The sequence below is a fragment of the Onychostoma macrolepis genome, chromosome 14, assembly GCF_012432095.1.
Source record: "Onychostoma macrolepis isolate SWU-2019 chromosome 14, ASM1243209v1, whole genome shotgun sequence".
Taxonomy (NCBI): Eukaryota; Metazoa; Chordata; class Actinopteri; order Cypriniformes; family Cyprinidae; genus Onychostoma; species Onychostoma macrolepis.
Window position 1 is genome coordinate 20,308,506 of NC_081168.1, and position 18,364 is coordinate 20,326,869.

Sequence of the window (18,364 nt, forward strand, 5' to 3'; positions counted from 1 at the left end):
AAGACCCCTGTTATACCCACGTCATTATACATATTTGTGTCTGCGTTAACCACCCAAACCAGTGCACACACTCTACTGTGCAAAAGTCTTAGACCACTAGTATTTTTACCAAAAAAAAAAAATGTTTTAAGCCAGTTATTTCTATCTTTTGCTGTAGTGTGTCAGTAGGAATCATCAGTTTACATTTCCAAACATTCCTTTTGCCATTAATTGTAATAATCCAGTGAGGATTACATGAAGAATCAGAAAAAACCCAGACAGACTAAATCAAGAAGAACTGTGGCAATGTCTCCAAGACACTTAAAGAAACATACCTGCAAAGCTGAACAATAATGCGCAAGTACACCTAGGACAAAAGTTGTTGTGAACGCAAAGGGTGGTCACACCAAATGTTGATTTGATTTAGTTAATACAAGTTAATTGATAAGTAAAATATATTTATGACATAATTTTTTGAAAGCATCCTCACTTTACAGCATTTTTACACAAGTGCCTAAAACTTTTCACAGTACTGTAGCTACTGTAGCACAATACTGCAGGGAGGTTTCTTGAAGCATCTTGGAGACGTTGCCACAGTTCTTCTGGATTTAGTCTGTCTCAGTTTGTTCTGCTTCTTCATGTAATTCCAGACTGCATGATGATCAGATCAGATCTCTGTGTGGAGCACTGGCTGTTGTCAGACTCCTTGTGCAAAAACTCACTAGATTATTACAATTAATAGTAAAATGAATGTTTGGAAATGTAAACTGACATTTCCTATTCACACACTACAGCAAAAACTTTTTTTTTACTGGTTAAAATACTAGTAGTCTAAGACTTGCACAGTAGTGTGTGTGTGTGTGTGGGGTTGGTATTTGTTTATGGGGACACAAATTTGCTTAATGATATGGGTATGACAGAGGTATTACACTTTGAAGGTGGTTTATGAGGACACTGCCTATGTCCCTGTAATTCAAAAGGCTTAAAAGAACATACTAAATGGTGTTTTTTTGAAAATCTAAAAATGCACAAAGTTTCCTGTAAGGGGTAGGTTTAGGTGTAGGGTTGGTGTAGGGAAATAGCACATACAGTTTGTACAGTATAAAAACCATTACGCCTATGGAGAGTCCCCGTAAACCACAAATACAATATTTCACAGAAGTGAGTACACCCCTCACATTTTTGTAAATATTTTATTATATCTTTTCATGTGACAACACTGAAGAAATGACACTTTGCTACAATGTAAAGTAGTGGGTGTACAGCTTGTGTAACAGTGTACATTTGATTTCCCCTCAAAATAACTCAACACACAGCCATTAATGTCTAAACCGCTGGCCACAAAAGTGAGTACACCCCTAAGTGAAAATGTCCAAATTGGGCCCAATTAGCCATTTTCTCTCCACGGTGTCATGTGACTCATTAGTGTTACAAGGTCTCAGGTGTGTTAAATTTGGTGTTATTGCTCTCACTCTCTCATACTGGTCACTGGAAGTTCAACATGGCACCTCATGGCAAAGAACTCTCTGAGGATCTGAAAAAAATAATTTTTGCTCTACATAAAGATGGCGTAGGCTATAAGAAGATTGCCAAGACCCTGAAACTCAGCTGCAGCACGGTGGCCAAGACCATACAGCAGTTTAACAGGACAGGTTCCACTCAGAACAGGCCTCACCATGGTCGACCAAAGAAGTTGAGTGCATGTGCTCAGTGTCATATCCAGAGGTTGTGTTTGGGAAATAGACTTATGAGTGCTGCCAGCATTGCTGCAGAGGTTGAAGGGGTGGAGGGTCAGCCTGTCAGTGCTCAGACCATACGCCGCACACTGCATTGGTCTGCAAATTGGTCTGCATGGCTGTCGTCCCAGAAAGAAGCCTTTTCTAAAGATGATGCACAAGAAAGCCCGCAAACAGTTTGCTGAAGACAAGCAGACTAAGGACATGGATTACTGGAACCCTGTCCTGTGGTCTGATGAGACCAAGATCAATTTATTTGGTTCAGATGGTGTCAAGCGTGTGTGGCGGCAACCAGGTGAGGAGTACAAAGACAAGTTTGTCTTGCCTACAGTCAAGCATGGTGGTGGGAGTGTCATGGTCTGGGGCTGCATGAGTGCTGCAGGCACTGGAGCTACAGTTCATTGAAGGAATGCCAACATGTACTGTGACATACTGAAGCAGAGCAGGGCAGTATTCCAACATGATAACGACCCCAAACACACCTCCAAGACAGCCACTGCCTTGCTGAAGAAGCTGAGTGTAAAGGTGATGGACTGGCCAAGCATGTCTCCAGACCTAAACCCTATTGAGCATCTGTGGGGCATCCTCAAACGGAAGGTGGAGGAGCGCTAGGTCTCTAACATCCACCAGCTCCGTGATGTCGTCATGGAGGAGTGGAAGAGGACTCCAGCGGCAACCTGTGAAGCTCTGGTGAACTCCATGCCCAAGAGGGTTAAGGCAGTGCTGGAAAATAATGGTGGCCACACAAAATATTGACACTTTGGGCCCAATTTGGACATTTTCACTTAGGGGTGTACTCACTTTTGTGGCCAGCGGTTTAGACATTAATGGCTGTGTGTTGAGTTATTTTGAGGGCACAGCAAATTTACACTGTTATACAAGCTGTACACTCACTACTTTACATTGTAGCAAAGTATCATTTCTTCAGTGTTGTCACATGAAAAGATATAATAAAATATTTACAAAAATGTGAGGGGTGTACTTACTTCTGTGAGATACTGTTACCAACATGTGTGTGTGTGTGTGTGTGTCCTTCATTTATTAGGGAACTGTGTAAGTTATAAAGAGGTCATAAAAAGAAACATTCTTTTAACATTCTAGTATAAAACATGTCAACGCATTTTCATAAATGTAATATTTGAATTCATGTCGGTTCTATACATTTTAAAATCGTTAATATCACTTTGGTTTTATAAATAGCAATGTTTTCAAACATATTTTACAAAGTTATATGATGAGGGTCCTCTATGTTGAGTTTCTTGTCACATGACAACAATGGCTCCTGCAAGTTGGTTATGCCACAGTTACTTTTCATTTGTCAGTCAAAAATGTTCAAATATTAATATTCTTAAACAAGATTGTATAAAAATAATTTCTGACCATTTTCAGACTTTTTTTTTCAGTTTTTTGTAAGTTAGTTTGACTCTTTAATGAAAGGCACGTTTTGTTAAGCTCAAATAGAGTAACTTATGAGTTTTAATTAAACAAAATCGAGATCGAGTATTTTCAGTAGTATTTCTTAACACTAACTTTTTTAAATTTAATGATGGCCGTCATTAAACAATTTTTCTGGCGAAAATGGTGTAAACGTTTTTCAAAAATCCAACGTGAATACGAAGATTAGCCTAAATTGAAAAAACTTTGTGCCTGTGTTTTAAACTAGATTTTTATCATCTCGAACATTCTTGTTCGTCATTGACCCAGTAAAGCAAATGCGAAAACAATATCGACGAGAGTCTGAAGCGAGACAGGTGTTCGCAGCGCATTTCTCTGTTGCGTGACACACTCGCGTTGTGACTGCAGATGTCGCCATACAGCAGCCTCAGGACAGGACGGCAATGGCACATTCGTTCTCTCGCGACGCATTTACGCATGATGTAACCCTAATGTTCAAGTTAAAAACCCAGTTCAAACCGTGCACAAAATAATCCTCCAGACTCTGGCGAATCATTCTGCTCATTTAGTTTGACTTGTCATGACGGCGCAATGACCGGTCCCCTCCTCTCATTATAGAGCCCTGGGTACATGGCAAATACCCGCAGGACCTGTTGCCGGGGTAAATATGGCTGATAGGATGCTCGGTGGTTTGCTGTGTATCTGTCTTCTTGGCGCGTGGCGGATCGCTTTTTGGGGCAAAATGGTGAATGTGACCTGAATGCGGATTGTTCTCGAGTAGAAAATCACGGCAAACGCACTTTTCACCAGGCATCGATTGCATTTCCAGCTGCTTTTCGCAGCGTTAGTCATCGCGTCAGCGGTCTGCCGCGGTGGCCCGACTGCTGTTTCTCTATTAGTTGATGTCGCGCGGCGTATTAACACAATTTACGCACATTTACGCCAGCAGGTCGCCTTCTTTCGAGGGATTTCTTTCTACGGCTGCCTGGTCGGTCGGACGCTTCCGTGTCATTAGTGCACATTTGCGCCAGAACTTCCAGCAGACGGCTGAGATCTGCTCACGTAAAAGCCGCTGAGCGGAGTGCGCGCGCTTGTTGCATCGCCCAGCCGAACAGCAGCGCGTCGTTTGCGCGGCGGAGCGCGTCTTTGGAGCTTTTTCGCATCTCCGCCGCTTTTGTGTGCACGAGCGAGGCGTCTTTCTGCCCGTCCGCGCGATGTTGATGATGGTGATGGTGATGATGACATTGGCTGGATAGATAGATAGCTAGCTAGAGAGAGAAAGCGAGAGGTAGTGAGAGAGGGAGAGAGAGAGAGAGAGCGAGAGAGAGAGAGAGCGCGCGAGGAGCGTCTTGCAGCAAAGGAGCGTCATTTATGCATGCATGCTTATTGAGTTTGGGGATTGTGCTTTGAAGGAGAATGCAGCAGCCCAGCAGTGACCGGGGCTGATTCCGGTTCCTCAGCGGCTGGTGTTTCCCCGTCACCAAGTGCATGGGGAAAGCGGCACACGCAGATGGCATGGACACTTGCGCAAGCCCATTCGCACTCAGTCCCCCAGCACCTTCTGCCCCGAGAGCACTGCAGCAGCGCCGCCGGCCGCCCCTGAGCCACAGCAGACGGCATGAGGAGGCTTGATCCGGTGCATTTCTCCATGCTCGTCATCGGGGTCTCCTTCGCCTGCTACGCCCCGAGTTTGGATTCGCTGCAGGACCAGGCTTACCGATCGGCCGTGGTGATCGAAGGCGAGGTGAGCTCGCTTCCCGAGAACGTCTCCGTGGAGCCCTACAGTGTGAATGTCAAAGTGCTGGACGTGTGGCCGGTGAACAGCGGCGGGCTGGAGCGCGAGCAGCTCGTCACCGTCGGGGAATTCGGCTCCGAGGCTCCGTGCGTGGCGGTGGAGAAGCACCACAGATATATCTTTTTCATGGACCCTACGGAGGAGCCTTTAGTATTCAAAGCGTCGTTTGCTCCTCTGGACAGCACTGAGAAGACCCTCAAGAAAGATGTGGAGAGCATATTGTGTGAAGACTGCGGTAAGTTTATTCACTGTGACTGTGGTGGCTGTGGCTCTTCATTGTTAACGAATAACGAACGACTCGTTCTCGGAGAGCATCATAACGTTGTGTTTTGCTCTAGAGGAGAACGGAAAGATGGGTCGCTTGTGTTTGGGCGTCTCTGCAGTATTGTTCTAATCACCGTTATAAACATTTAGGTGTACACCAGCACACACACACACACACACACACACACACAAGCATACAAGCAGAGAGAGAGGCATTGACCACATCTGTGGCAAGCCGCCCTAACATTTATTCTGTTAAACCAGCGAAAACTAATTACTAATAGTGACTAATGAGTTCTTCTCTTTCATCAGTTCAGTAGATGCAGAAACACGTATGCGTTCTTATGCATTGTAAAAATTATTATTATTATAATTTTTTTGGGGGGGGAGATTTTTGGAGTATGTTTTACAAGAGAATATTATTTCAGTTTTTTTACTTTAAAATTTAGTGTTTAATTTAATGTTACTTGCTGTTTCTTTGTAATTATTTGTAAAATAGTTTCAAAGTAAATCTACACCTTTTTTATTTATTTTTTTCAGTGTAGTGACCAGTGTCTATTCAATTCCAGCTTTGGCTTTGATTCGCACTGTTCCGATGGAGACAAATATTGTACCATTGTTACTGTTAATACATTTTATTATTATTTTGTATGAGAATCTGTGGTTTAAGATATCAAACATTTGCTCTTAACTATTCCAGTTGTCGCTATCCATATTCAAGTTTTGCAAATAACTATTCTTCTTTTATATCCCAGTAGTTTATAGTAACCGTCTCATCTCATTAGTTAGAATTGCATGTTTTACTTGCATTATGTCAATTAGTCAATTTTCTTTAAAAATTCTAATATGCACTAATGAATCAGTATACACTGTAAAAAAATTAAAATAAAATAAAGCTTACCAGAGTCTTTCTATGTCAAAATGTCACATGTTTATATGCGTTCCTTGCTTTGAAATTTCCTACCAGTTTCTGAGTGAAAATTGTTTTAAAGTAAATCTTACACCAGCATTTTTTCCCAGTGTCGTGTCTATACAGCTAGCGTTAGGAAAACTGTACTAAGACTAATTATTCGTAGTATAGTTAACTAGACCACATGAATAGCTACTACATTGGACCAGGAACCAGCAACGAATGGAATACAAATTAGTTTTAAATTATTAGTTGATATCTGAACCTCAGATTGCCACAGAAAACATAAAAAAATTTTTTTTAAAAATTGTTAACAATAGTAATTTGTCACTATTGAGAGGAATAAGTACTATTATCAAATAAACAAATACATATACTATTATATAAATTGTTTTTAATCACTATTGGAATAAGTAAGCTATTAAAATAGTTAGAAATAATACATAAATACATACTAGTTAGAAGTAAATGTTAAAACGGTTTGCCACAAACATCAGCTTGACATGCATTAAATTACCAATTATTCTGTACTCTCAGGCAATGGAGTTCAATCAATATGAAGCAATGTACATGAATCTTCAGGCTAAGAGTCGCCCATGTTCATCTGAAACACGTGATTTCACATAATGCAGCATGATGTGCCATGATTCATGCAGGTCTCAAACCTTCTCATGATGTTGTAAGTGTATGTTTGATGAGAAGCATCAGCTGTCTCTTGGCCATTGGGGTATGTGAAGTTTCGGGCCTTGGAATTGTGTGTAAAATAATGCGGACAGCAGCATATCAGTTAGCTTTGGGTTGGCATCAGGAAAACCACGTGATGGGAAACTGGAAATCTGCTGCCTGTGGTTGGTTCGGGATCAGGTGGCAGCGGCAAGGCCCCTACAGAAAGAGATTCCCATTCAAATGCAGATAAGCTCTGGCTTCACAGTCCTTCTCTATTATAATCTGACATATTGCTAAATGTTTTATAGCCTGCAATGACATGTACGTGATTTAATTTAACATGACTTTTCATTTAATGACGTTTTCATTGTATTATATTTACATTTTATGAATTAGAAATGAGCATGGTCTCAGTGTGCTTTAAGAACAGTGTGACTGTTTGAAACAATAGCTGCGTTTTAGTACAGAGATATGTTTTATTTCTTCAAATTGCTTGCAGCTTGCCTTGTAAATCAGTTAATGGTTTTCAAGTGACCTTCAGAGGAAGTATGGTTAAAAGGGTTTTACATGGCACCTGATTTGTCGATTTGTTTGAGATATTAGCTTCAGCATTTTTACTTTTTCATTGTGATTTCCACTCAATGATGAGTTTTTGCTGGAATGACTCCATCGTCCAGAGACAGAGCCTTAAGTGTTCTCTCTCTTTAATTCCTGTGTCTCTTTTCTTTTAGTCTAATGGCATATTATTGAATTAGTAATAATGTTACCCTAAAATTATATTACAAGGACTTTCTGTTTTTTTTCCCCCTGTCCTGTTAGGAAACACTGTATATCTGAGACACAGACAAAAATGTGTAGTGCAGTTTATAATGCATTTAATGTATATATGCCCACTTCCCCACTGTGCAAATGACCTCTTGTTCTAATATAATAACACTTAATGTAATGTAATGCATATGCAAGTATAAAAATACAAACAGGTTGCATATGCAAATATAATCAGGTTTTGGGATTATCAGCAAAAATTTAAGCTTATGAATAAAGAAAGGCCTTGGTAAGTCAAGTAAAATATTGTTTTATAGTTTGGTTAAAATAACTGAGGTCATCATTTCAGTCAAGCTACAAAATATTATATTTAGATAATTATATTTTGTATTTGTTTTTAGAATGATACATGGCAATATAAATATCAGTTCTGTGCTGAGAAATGATATCCAAGCCGGTGAAATTGGCTCACTGTATGTGTCGCTGAGCCGATATGAATGAGTTGACTTGTGAATGAATGGAAAAACTTTGGGGAAAGTGAGAGAGGAAAGAAGTGTCATACAGAAATAGTGCGTGTGAAGGAGGTCAGGTGATTTTAAGAGGATTTACCCAGTAAAAGCTGAAAGCTTAATGCATACCTTTAGGAAAATGTGCGGTGCAAAAGCCTGTCACGTAGCGAGTGTTGCTGTTTGTTAGAAAGAAAATGAGAGCAGTCTTGATCCACAGAGACCGTGCGCTCAGAAACACAATCCAGCTCTGAGACTGAAAGACATGACAGATGTAAAAACCAACAGACTACAGAGACGGACAGACAGACAGGGTATGAGTGAACATCTCGTCCAGTGTGACTGAACTAAACGTGACTGATCAGAGTGACCATACCTTGAACTCTGCAGCAGAAAGTGAGAGAGAGAGAGACACACACACACAGTCTGTAAGTTTGAATGTGCTTGCAGGAGAGGAAGAGGATTGAGAAAGAGTGTGTGTGTCAGTGCCGATGAGAGAAAGAGAGAGCGAGAGATCTGGAGCTCGTATGAATTATGCAGGCTGCAGTCTAGAGTGCAGAGTTTTAGCTGACCGTGTTCCTTTTTCTCTCATTTGCCTCTGATTTATATTTCACAGTAACTTCTCCATGTGCTCTTTCAAACACACAGAGAACAGAAAGCCGAGGGCAGTCGAGTCGGCGTGTTCACGCCAGATAAAAAGCAGCCCGTATCAAAGGCGCTCAGATACGAAATGGGAAAAATTAATGAACGTATTGATTGCGCATTGTTTTAGTATTCCGTCGCAAACAGCAGCGCATTTATGCTCGCAACATTGTTGCTTTTCCCTCACTGCAGTCTGTTAAACATTCCTGCACAACCCCTGAAGCCATGAAGACATGCAGAACATCAGAGGCGGCGTCACAGAAACAGCCCCACCTCCTGGTCAGATTATGGTAATGCAGGCAAATCTCCCACTGGGGGGAGAGCAGCCCTTATAGAGGAAGCTGATGCTCTTTAATCTGACGTGTAGATGCTGTATGAAGTTGTGTTAGAGGAGCAATGGAGCTTCATAAGGAGCTTATAGAGACAGTGAATGTCCTTTAAGCTGCAGAAGGACAGTTGAGGTTTACCCAGTCACTGAATTATTGAACAGCACTTAGTTTATCTTCAGTCCCTTGACACATGCTCGCAAACTTCCCCGGTGGTCCAGTGGCTTCAATTTGGTACATGGATGCTAAGTACGCAATCCGTGACGGAGATTCTTTTTTGCTGATTGTACTGGATGGAGGAATGTAATTATATCTGTGATGTTAAAGACTTCCTGTTTGGGTCATGTGGTACAGTGAGGTCCAAATGTATGCGGAAATAGTTTTATTTATAACATTGTATAACATTTGTCACTGCAAATTAAATGACCAACATTAGATCTTGAGTCAAAATGTAAATTTAAAAGGCCGTTTTTATTATATGAATTTCTTAGTATTTTGTACAAAATATCCACGTGAGAATTTGGGTTAAAAAAGTTAAATAAAAAAACAACATGATTTTTTTTTATATTGTCACTCTTTTGCTTTTATGACAGAAGTGTGCAAAAATGCTTATTTTACTGTTGATCATTTAGATGGAAAATATTTTAAATAATTATTATGATATAATTATTAATAATAAATAATAAAATAATTTAATAATAAAAAATGTTATGGAAATATTATGATTTAAACTTTATTTCATTTCAAAACAGATTGTCAATTTGAGAATTGGAGTTAAATTTAAAAAAAAGAAAAGAAAAGAAAGAAAGAACAGGAAAAAGAAAGAGAAGTGGGTAAAAATAATAAAATGAAGGGAATGAAAAGCAATCTTCTTTTTTTTTTAAATAACCTGAATTTCTTTTTGATGCAGTTTTGTTTTAATGACAGAATTCAAAAGTCTGCAAAAATGCTTCCTTTTAACATTGATATTATGATTGAAACATGTTTTAAACGGAAACATTTGTTTCTAATTTAAACCATATTTGATTTCAAATGATATTACCAACATGAGAATTTTTGTGAAAATTAATCAATTAAAAAAATAAATAAAACATTAATTTCTTAATATTATGTACAGTATGTCACCCTTTTTCAAAATGCAAAAGTCAGCAAAAATTCAGATTTTTCTCATTTAAATAAGCATTAAATAAAAGAATTAATAGGAATTTGAGTGACAATAAACAAATAAAAACAGAATTTCTTGGTGTTTTGTATGTCGCAAAACATTTAACATTGCAAATGAAACATGACAATTTAAGCGAAAATTAAAAACGTATATTGCATTTTTGCTTTAGTGACACCACTCAAGAAGCTCTCAGACTTTTAGACCCCACTGTATGCGCACAAGACAGAAGAATCTGTCTGTCTCTCCATTCGCCCAGCGCTCTCCTACTGTCATTCAGAGAGACAGAAATCAGATGGATCTGTCACGAATTCAGCCGAAGCGCACGTGAAATGAAAATAAAAGTAATATATATTTTGTTCTATAGCCAGCACTCTCCTGATATCACAAATCTGTGGGAAAGTAGGAGGGGAGATATTACTGAAACAGAGAAAGGGAGCTCGGGAGAGATGCTATTGCGGAAAAATGAGTGGAACAGGGGAGAAGGTAAGCAAATGAGAGTGGTAGAAAGAGAAAACCAGATGCACTGAAGGGGGAGGGGGGCTGCACACCAGAAAAAAAGAGAAAGAGAGGGAGGAGGGAGAGTAAAAGAGAATAGCTTTCCCCTTTCTGCTCTGCCTGCGAGCATCTCATCAACTATTCATCACTTACTGTGCCCATCTCTCTCTTTCTCTCTCTCTCTCTCTCTCTTTCACTTTGCTCTCTCTCTCGCTCAGCCCTCATTCACGCTATCCTCAGCTCTGAGAGATGTGTCAGGAATGTCTAATTGAAATGAACTGATAGAAACACATTGACTCAGGTAAGCAGGTCGACTCAGCCGAGCTCATTTCTAAGACAATCACACTAGGGCCCGTTTCACACATGCTGCGTCTGTGTATTTTTTACGGTGGCCATATTAACTAGGGATGGGTCATGATGCTCAGCTAGTCAATTAGTGAGTTCTAGATTTTTTGATATTTTTAGCGCTTGTGTTTTAATAAGCATGCTGCGCTTTAGATAGTTTACTCTGCAAAACCTGCATCCATGCTCTTTTTTGAGGGTCCCAACATTGACGTTTCATATTTAGTTTGCATCACTGCACTCTCTTTGATCGTATTACACATCCCCTACCACACATATATTAAAGTGGAAAATGCGAACAGAATTGCAGATTTATTACAGTATGTATAGACCGGAATCTCACCGAATTTGGAATATTTTGGATGAATGAATTGAAAGTATGGCTGTACACTTAAATCGCAGTTTAGTGTCTTTGAATATTAAACTGCAAAAACATGTTTAAATGTGAAGCATGCTTGTCTCTGTGTGAATGAGCGGTGCAGTTTCATCTACTGCGTATATTCAAGCATTTTCAGCATTCATTGTCTCACTATATGAGGACATGTAAATGTGAATTTAATCTCCAGAGCTGCTCCGAGTCACTTCACCAGCATTTCACCATTTCATTTGAAACTATTGTCAGATAAACACAGAACTTCAAAGGTCTTGAGGACAATCCCTCAATATAAAACTTTGGTTTAACTTGAAGAAATTATGACAGAAATATATTATTATTGTACAGTACAGTGTATTTCACAAAATATTAATAATTTTAAAAAATCTAACCTCATTTTTTTTAAGGAATATCTCACAATTTTCCTTACGTTTTAATTTTAACAATAAACAATACAATTATTTTATTTTTATTTAAAATTTTAATTGTAAAATGTATTTTTATTGATCTATGCTAGAATATATAATTATTATAAATTCAATTAAACCATTAAGAATCCATAGAGATACAAAAAGAAAAGAAAAAAAAAAACGAGGGGGAAATTTGTTAAAAAATAAAACAGAATTCGGGAAAAAATGAATTTCATAGAGCCGTAATATATTTACCCCCTTTTTTTTGTAAATGAGCCTAAGAAATGCATCTGATCAACATCAGGTAATTCACTTTTCAGTTATTCAGCTAGTCAGTCAGACAATCCACTAACTTGAAAATATATAGTGATTGCAGGGTTCACATGCAAATGTTGAAAATGCACTGGAAAATGCTTTACCAACATGATACTTTGAAATAGTCAAAAGAAAACAAAAACACAAATTTAGAAACAAAATGAACTGGTTAGCCACATTGCATGTGGGTCTCCATTTGTGGGCGTTTGTTGGCTGGAATAAAATGTTGTTTACTAGATCTTTTTCCATTTGTTAGAGGTCTGATTACTGTAGTGGTAACATACCTCCGTATTCAAGAGGGCGATAGAGTTTCTTTTAAATGTCTGTGCCATTAAATTGGATGTGTTTTAACTATAAATATGTAAACTTAATGATTATTTGGCACAACAGCAGCTGAACTGAAAGCCCTTTCTGCAATGCATGGAAGTGCAGTCTGACACATTTTGAAATGAATTTGAGCTTGTATAGTTTATGTTTGTGTTTATGTGCTTGAGTAGAGTATTTTTCAGGCCTTAGTGATTCAGAAGATGTAAAACATAGTTTGCATGAGTGTCTTTGCCGATCATAAACTCGGGTAGTGTTAATATGCTGTGATGAGGTGCTCATGTAGTGGAGGTGATGCTAATGCAAGCTCTTCTCGTTTGGCTCTGATAGACCTGCTGTGTCAACTTTTTTTTTTTTTTTTAATTAGCAGCTGGTTTTTCTCTGCGGGCTCCATTGGGATTCAGTGTGTTATGGAGTATAGATCCCATGTGTAAAGCACACGCTGTACCTCATCTTACAGTACCGTACAAAAATAGATCCTATAGTTTCCACAACAGTTACTACAGGTATCTGTTCTCTTACTGCTGTAAAATAATAGCGAATTCTTAGTGGTTCTTTCTGTAAACAAGTTCATTCATGCGCATTTACTGAATGTGAGTTTGGGTGAACCGGAACACCATCGGCACCCAATTTGAGACAACTTTTTGACCACAACATAGAGAATAAAGTTAAACCTCACTTCTTTATCTAATCTTTTACTATTTGCTATTTGCAAAAAAAGCTGTTTTCATTGTCTGAATTTGGTTAATGTTGTTTTTGTCCAAAAAATGAATGTAACACAGTAAGTCTTTGACACAGATACGCACACACATACATATTAAAGAGTGTTTTGCAGTGAAGTACAGGCCGCTCTGGCATTTTCTGCATAGTAAAACTGGAAATAGAATGTGAGAGTGTGAATATATGGATGGATTTTGTAACACTAATGAATGAGGTGTGTGTATATTTGTGCATGTGCGTTCAAACTCGCAGCCACAAGGGCTCTTGAGCGAAATTGTGTGCTGCCGGTGATATCGAGTAGCGAACATTTCCTCCAGCCTGGAGATGTGGCAGGAGACACGGAGAGACCAGAAACCTGTTCGCTGAGCGATGTTGGTGTCAAAGGTCACAGTTACACTCATTGTTCTTTTTAACTGTGGGACGGATGGAGCTGCAGTACCAGCGTCCACTGGAGAACGTTTTAGCTGCTCCTTTAATTGTTTAATTGTATAATTATTCTGTCTATGTCTCTCTCTCCCTCTCTCTCTCTCAAGAGTGGTTACCATGGTGACAGCTGCGTGCTGCAGACATCACACTGATCTCACGCACAGATAGAGGTGTTTCCGTCTTAAAAATGAAATCGCAGTCTCATAATATTAAACAGGTGCAAACTATGATGATTACATATTTTCTGCTTGGCTGTAATGATTAATTGCATTTATATATGTGTGTGCAGTTAGGTCTGTTACGTTGTTTGATTTGAGTGCTTCAAATAGCGCGAGCTGAATAACAGCACTTGTTAAAGCAGACATGAGCGATCCGTTCGTTTCTAGAGGGCAAAAAACCAAGTTGCGGGGGGAGGGGAGAGAAGTGTGTGAAAGATGGGGTGAGAGAGTATGTGTATGTATGAGAACGGAGGAGTAAGTGTGTGTGTGTGTGTGAGTGAGAAAGAGCAAGTCAGCTGACCTTCAGAGCGCAACCCTTGAAGGCTGGAGGAGATCGAACGATCTGATTGGTTGACGGTGTGTGTTCCGTTCCAGCAGGGCTCGGAGTTCAGGCATCATCCTACTATCACATCACATGCAGCATCTCTCTATCATCTTCCTCTCAGGTTTAATTTAGTCTGCTTTATTGGCAAGAATTTGTATGGTCCGAGCATTTGTAGCCGCATCCAATTTGTGTAAAATAACAATAGTGCAAATAGAGTAAACAAATAACGCTAACAGTTTCTTAATAAAGCATTTTTCAATCTGACTGACTGGTTTTACACAACTTCAGGAAGTTGAGGTACATCAGTTTACCTTAAAAATGCATGTTTACAAGTATAACTTATCACTTGTTTAGTAATCACTTCCTGTTCTCTCATCATTTACTCACCATTAAGTTGTTCCAAACCTATATGAGTTTGTTTCTTCTGTTGAACACAAAAGATTTTGAAGAATGTTGAATGCTGTGGTCTCAAGAATATTGGTAACTAAATAGTTGCTGTTAACCGTTGACTTCCATAGTCATTTTCCATGATATGGAAGTCAATGGCTTCTGTCAACTGTTTGGTTACCAATATTCTTCAGAGTATCATCTTTTGTGCTCAACAGAAGAAAGAAATTCATGAGTAGGCTAATTAATGAGAAAATTTTTAATTTTGGGCAAAATATCCCTTAAACCAAAGTTTTCCAGGTTAGTGGCCTTAAATCATCAGTACTCAGATAACCTAAGAGTTTTCTTGTTAAACTATAAATAACCATTTCACTTTGTTCTCTGAAATGCACATTATATGGGAGTCTCTACTATGAATCAATCAGTCAAAACAATCTGACATCTCAAAATATACTGTAAACTGTATTAAAACATAGCTCCATGTATAAAATTGGATATATATCATTATCCGGGTACATAGTATACTCTTATAAATTACTTATAAATGCAGCTTTATGATATTTAGATATTGTAAACATTAACATCATGATTTTCTGTAAAGCTGCTTTGAAATAATTGTGCTGTAAAAAAATAAAAGTGTAAAAAGTGCTGTACAAATACATTTGATTTGGCCGTGCAATTATTTCACTCATTGTAGTATGAGCTAGGGATGGTCAATATGGCCAAAAATAATATTGTAATATTATTTTCTGTATCATTCGATATTGATATTTATCATTAACATTCATTTTATACTGGGGAAGTAAATAAAAGTTTACTCAAAGTTTCTCATAGTCAGTATGTTGTATGTTGTGGACCTATCAAGATAAAGCGTTAGAAGATATTAAGCAGACAGTCTACTAATACTCTAATGACTGCTAGTTGACATGTAGTTGCAAAGTTACTTACTGTTAGTAGAATGTCTAAAGTGGACTATCGAAATAAAGTGTTTCCATAATAAGTATATTTTGTTATACAATATTTTTTCATTCTTTTATTTTGTCTGTTTGTTGTGAAGTCCTTTGAGTTTCTGGGCCCTATCATACACCCGGAGCAATGCGGCGCAAGGGTTTTTGCTAGTTTAAGCCCGAAGCAGTTCTTCACCGCATTCTTTAAATAGCAAATGCATTTGCGCCCATTTGTGCGCCCATTTGTGCGCCCATGGGCGTGCTGGTCTGAAAACGAGGTGTGTTCAGGCGCATTGTTGGTGCGTTGCTATTTTGAGGAACTGAAAATAGACTGCGCCATAGACCAATTCAAACTGCGCCTCTGGGTGGGTCCACAATGCGCGTTCACTTTGTTTATTACACACAGGGACGCGCAGCAGCACACAAACATGCCAAATTATTAAAAATTAAAGGATTACAGTGTAAAAGAATATTATTGTGTAGGCTACATAGATATAAAAATGTACATATTTATAATACATGTCATAATGGATAGTCATTGCGTGTATCAGAATTAGCCTACCTATTTGCTCGCGAATGAGCAGATCCGTTTGCTCTCTGGAGATGCGTTCAGTCTGTGCGCCTTAAAATTCTACCGTTTAAATAGCGAATCCGCCATGGCGAGAGCGCAACTTGCTCTTAAAGGGAATGGGAGACGAGACTCTGATTGGTTTATTGCACGTTAGGCCAAAAACACCCATTACTTATTAAGAGAATAGGGACAACCCGTTTAGACCATGTGCCTGGGCGCGCCGACCGTTTTCCCTTCGTTAAACTAGCAAAAGTGGATTTGGCCTTGAGTGCACTTGCGCCGTGTGCTTTAGACCATGCGCTTAGATCATTAAAATAGGGCCCTCTGTTTATCTGACAATAGTTTTCTCAAATGAAACGTTGTAAAGCTGCTGTAGTGATTCTCAGAGCAGCTCTGGTGATGAAGTTTGTGTGTTCATGTCCTCATATAGTGAGACGGGAGATGTTGAAAACACCACAAGTTTGACGTGTAATTATGTGTGTTATAGATTAAACCATGCCACTCATTCACACAGAGACTGAAAGAACATGCAGACCTTTTAACTGCTCACACCTGATTTTCTTGATCTATGCTAAATATAAAAAATGACTTAAGTTTAAGTTTTTTCATATCAGTCAATCACATTTTAGGACCATGTTTAGGGTTGTCTTTGGTCTGTGCTTGCGGCCTAAATAATGTTCTTATCAACCTATAATTTCTCTCTGATTGCATTGGTTGTTAATGATAAAGGTAATGGTTAGGGATAGTGTTACCAAATGACTTTGACAAGAATATTATTCCATAAACACCTTGCTTGGCAAACTCGTTGAGAGTCATAACCAGCTCACTCATATTTATAATGCACCATGCCCCAATTTGATATTCAAAATATTATATTCCCATTTTCCAGCATTTCCCATGTGAGCAATGAACAGTGACAAGCAGCACAGCTTTGGGAAAATAAACCCTGTCATGGCACTGCGGCTCTCACATGAAGTGGTTGATTTTCATATGTGCCTGCATGTCCCAGAGGTTGCCAAAAATAATAATTTTTCCAGCTATCTTACTTTAGCGTAGGTTCTCTTAAACGGCAAATATCAGTGTTTCAGTAAAGTCATTCCAGAGCAGTTTGCAGTTGGTTGCTCTGTTCAGTAGTTCTCTAGTAAATCACGTTTCTAAACACAGATACTTACATGGAACAGAGCGTTTGTTGTTGTAATCTACATTAAATGAGACAAAAATGACAGAATCTTAACTGCAAAGAGCATAATTTTAGCAAGCTAGTCACCAAATGTTTTTTTTAAATACACTGAAGTAGAGACTATAATATAATAGAAATCTTGGAGGGTTGTTTTGACTTAAGTGACCCTGGCATTATGGTGGCACGTTTTGCATGCACAACTCTTACAGTCTTGTTGTATAGTGTGCTTTTACCTCTGCTGTCATGAATGTAAATTTCCACATTGCCATAAATGTAAAGGCTTGATATGCTTTCAGTTCCCACCTGACAGTGAGAGGGCACATGTGTAGTGCTCTCTCAAACACTGTAGGCGGAAGGACCTGCGCTGAAGAGTCATTTCAAGACTCTACAGTCAATGGGCATGTTCTGAATGGCACACTGCCATACTACTTATTCTGTTTTGCAATTTGCAACATGTACACTGTGCGCAGTGTGACATAATAAATCTGCCAAAACGTGCAGTATACAGTACGACCGGAACACACTGTGTGGAATAGTGTATCCCACAATGCAATGCACTCAGCTTGGCATTCCACTCGAGAGTGATGACTAAAGTAAGTACTAAGTGATAATGGCCGTAATTTTCAAACATCTCTGTCATGACTCAATATTTGATCAGATGACGTTTCACAAACTATATATTTTTTATATATATGCATATTGATGATAATAAAATACAAATAATTAAAGAAATAATGAATAAATATAACATTTTTGTAATTATTCTTATTATTTAATACTTTAATTAGGTGTTTGTATATATATTTGCATATTTATTTTGTGTGTGTGTGTATAGAGGATAGAAAATACAGTTTGTACAGTAAGCCTACACTGTAAAAAGTGATAAGCTGACTTAACTTAAAAATAAGTTATTTGAATTGTCAAGTTCACTTAACTTTTTTTTATTTTTTATTATTATGTACTTAATAATTTTAAGGCAACGGGTTTCCTCAATATTTTTAAGTTAAGTCAACTTTCACTTTTTACAGTGTATGTAATACCCCCATAAAACACGGAAACCCAATGTGTGTGTGTGTGTGTGTGTAATGAAAATAATAATATTAGTGTGTGTTTATATATGTTGTTTAATATTATATATGTGATGATAAAATAATATCAATAACAGAATAATAACTTATATGC

General features: G+C 38.4%; 1 protein-coding gene across 4 annotated transcripts in view; it reads left to right on the top strand.

Moving 5' to 3' along the window:
- Positions 1-3,698: 3,698 nt before the first annotated feature.
- The window catches only part of nrg2b (neuregulin 2b), a 74,158-nt gene continuing 59,492 nt past the window's right edge, over positions 3,699-18,364 (top strand). The window contains exon 1 of one of the 4 annotated variants that reach the window (XM_058797986.1): positions 3,699-3,771. In XM_058797986.1, coding sequence (XP_058653969.1) covers positions 3,741-3,771 — 31 coding nt within the window. In that variant the 5' untranslated portion in view covers positions 3,699-3,740. Of the gene's footprint in view, positions 3,772-3,829; positions 5,141-18,364 lie in introns of those variants that run through there. The other 3 variants (XM_058797984.1, XM_058797983.1, XM_058797987.1) reach the window with 3 other exon arrangements.